The sequence below is a fragment of the Galeopterus variegatus genome, unplaced genomic scaffold, assembly GCF_000696425.1.
Source record: "Galeopterus variegatus unplaced genomic scaffold, G_variegatus-3.0.2 Scaffold4089, whole genome shotgun sequence".
NCBI classification, from domain to species: domain Eukaryota; kingdom Metazoa; phylum Chordata; class Mammalia; order Dermoptera; family Cynocephalidae; genus Galeopterus; species Galeopterus variegatus.
Window position 1 is genome coordinate 23,492 of NW_007730200.1, and position 3,267 is coordinate 26,758.

A 3,267-nucleotide genomic window follows, 5' to 3' on the forward strand; every position below is an offset into this window, starting at 1 on the left:
ACCCATGGCCTTGGTGTTATCAGCACCACACTCTCCCGAGTGAGCCACAGGCCGGCCCATAAAGTAAAATAATTTAACGTCTGTCTATGGTTAAAAACAAAAAACCCATAAAATCTCATTCTTTTATTCCATTTTATATATTAATGCCCTAAATGTATTGTGCCATATTGGAAAATTCTAAAACTCCACCAACTTTGAAATATTCCAAATTTCATACGTAAGGCAGAATGGCCTTCTCCCCAATCCATTTTCCTGATAGAATGTGATTTTTCTCCTGCTTAAGTTCCATAACGCCATTTCCATAAATTGAAAGTAAGTCTCACAACACACAAAGAACCCTGAATGCTATGAAATGATTAAGGAAAGGCCCCCATATCCAATGCGGGAAATGTGCCACACACCACCCTGAAGCCTTGCCCACAAGGACATAACAAGAGGAATGATGACAATACAGATTACTCAATTTTAGTCTATCTGTAGTTTTTATTTCATTCTGACTTAGGAATGCACTGCCTATTTATCTGCAACTCCTATACTGTGTTACTCAAGAGGAAGCTGAAGCAGGGTAAAATCGCGTGGTACTGTCCATAGTTGCATGGCGTTTATTGACAGACACACCATCCACCTCCTCCAATGGGAGCTCACTGACCCCCTACAATAAGCCCGCAATACATTAACAAACAACAGTAGGTCTGAGGCCTCGACACATACTGAGAGGCAGGGTAGAGGGAACCATCTACCATGAGCTTGGCCTACGCTAAGTCCTTACATATGATCGCATTTGATGCTCAACAAACCTTAAGGAGTTGCATATTATCACTCCCCTGTTTCTACTGGAGTAACGAAGTCTCCCAAACATGCTTGCAGTTACACAGCTAGTACATGCAAAGCCAACCTTAGAATCCAGATCAGCCGGACTCCAGAACCCACCCTCTTAACCACTCAGCTGTTATGAAACACCTGGACGATGCACCTGCAGGCCAGTCCTGCAATTCCCTACACGCCAAGACACCCCCAGCCACCCACTTACTTGACAGCCCCGACATCCTCCGCATAGCGCTGCATCTCTTCCCGGGCCCTCTCCTCTCGCAGCTCCCGCTGAAGCTCCTCAATCTTCTTGCGCTCAGCCTCATGCTTCTGCTCAGCCTTCCACACTTTCTCCACATTGCGGAGGGTCTGTGGGTGCCAGCTCTTCTTCAGATTCTGTGGTAAATGAAAGGAGGGAGAAAATAATCTGGAGAGTGCGTGAGTCGAGGGTATAACTGACCTGGCCTCACCCACTCCTCCATACACAATTCATGCCAAGCAGGTGTGTAAGGGCACAACATCTTTAACAATGACAAGGTTTGCATCCAATAATCTCTCACACATCTGGGGCAGGTGTTCAAGTACATAAAGCTTCAGGATAGAACAGGTCCTTCCGGAGTTCCCTGCAAACAGTTTCACCCTTAAATATGTACAAATGTGTCATATTTCTACTGGCCATGGCTAAATGGGAGTTAGTGATGGCAAGACAGGAGAAATGGGGCAGAGATGGGGGAAGGTATAGACAGTCATCCCTCAGTATCCATAGAGGATTGGTTCCAGGACCTCCGTGGGTACCAAAATCCATGGATGCTTAAATCTGTGATATAAAATGGCCTAGTATTTGCATATAACCTACAAACATCCTGCCATACACGTTAAATCGTCTCTAAATTACTTATACTATTTAATATATATATATATATTTTTGTCTTTTTCCTATATAGGATCTGAACCTGCGGCCAGTCCTCAGTCTTCCCATAATTTCCAGCCTGTAGAGCCCACGTCACCAAACACACAAACNGATGGGGGAAGGTATAGACAGTCATCCCTCAGTATCCATAGAGGATTGGTTCCAGGACCTCTGTGGGTACCAAAATCCATGGATGCTTAAATCTGTGATATAAAATGGCCTATTATTTGCATATAACCTACAAACATCCTGCCATACACGTTAAATCGTCTCTAAATTACTTATACTATTTAATATATATATATATATATTTTTGTCTTTTTCCTATATAGGATCTGAACCTGCGGCGGGAGCGTCGCTGCGCTCCCAGCGCCGCACTCTCCCAAGCGCGCCACGGGCTGGCCCTTGGAACTCACTTTAAGAACACCTGACAAACTCGAATAGTGTTACCGGACGGGTGGCTAAGCAAATCTATTTGCTGATTCAATTTGCACCATTTTCAGGAGGTGAACATTTTTCTGACCTTGCACCACGTTCTTGTGGGTACATGTGCCCTGTTTGAGGCCTCAGCCCGTACAAACTAACTATACAGTTTAAGAGAAATTGTCACATAACTTATATTAAGTGCTCTGAAATCAGAAGAAAGTTCTGTCACTACAGATCAGAATGCAGCACTGAAGGAAGAATGGAAGTCAGAAAGGTGGACATGAAGCTCCCTTCACATTTAAAATGAACCCCAGGACATGGCTCAGGGGTGGGGAGAATGAGGCACAAACCACCCCTACGACAGCTCAGGACACGACTCTGAACGCCAAGCTAAGGAAAGAAGATGTGTTCCAAGACAAGATACACAAAGCAAAGCCTTCGTGACACGTCCTCAATATCTGCCTCCTTTCCTAGCCATGGTTCCAACCGCCCAGTCCTCAGTCTTCCCATAATTTCCAGCCTGTAGAGCCCACGTCACCAAACACACAAACACCACCTGCCACCATTCAGACACACCTCGCACACTGTCCCAAGTCTCAGCCCGTCCCTCCGTCCCCTCTCCAGGGCTACGACCCCCTCTCGCCTCCCTCCAGGCAAGGCTGCATTGCTATGGTTACCCACCCCCAGCCAGTTTCCGTCCCCAGCCCGTCGGTGTCCGGCCTCGCTCCACTTACCAGGTCTCCGCCCCCCATGATGATGGAGACTTCTCCTCACCACGCGGCTCTGGGAGACTCAGGGAAGATCCAGAGGACACGCAGAGAAATAGTTCGGGGGCGACCTCGCGGGATATGGCCCCAGGAGCCACCACCGGCTGCCACTTTCGCCGCTCGATCTAGGGGGACCCTTCCGGGGGGCGCGTCATATTACCGCGTCTCCGTCGCGTCGCGGAACGATGACGTTTACCACTCTCGGTCGCGCTATGTGACGGTGGCGTTACGTGCAGATTTCACGAAGCTTCAGGCCATGCTGTCGCTTCCTCTGTGGTCTCATTTTGGCGACCTCTGGTCGCCACCTCGCCTGCTCGCTTGATGTCCCAAACTGTCCGTTAAAAGGCCACTGCCCTG

General features: G+C 47.9%; 1 protein-coding gene across 1 annotated transcript in view; it reads right to left on the bottom strand.

Annotated features, from left to right (window-relative positions):
• Positions 1-3,053, bottom strand: part of LOC103602312 (pre-mRNA-splicing factor CWC25 homolog) — an 18,521-nt gene extending 15,468 nt beyond the window's left edge. Inside the window, exons 1-2 of the mRNA XM_008586725.1 lie at positions 2,878-3,053; positions 1,031-1,203 (exon numbers count right to left, since the gene is read on the bottom strand). Coding sequence (XP_008584947.1) covers positions 1,031-1,203; positions 2,878-2,895 — 191 coding nt within the window. The 5' untranslated portion in view covers positions 2,896-3,053. The remainder of the gene's footprint in view (positions 1-1,030; positions 1,204-2,877) is intronic.
• Positions 3,054-3,267: the final 214 nt, after the last annotated feature.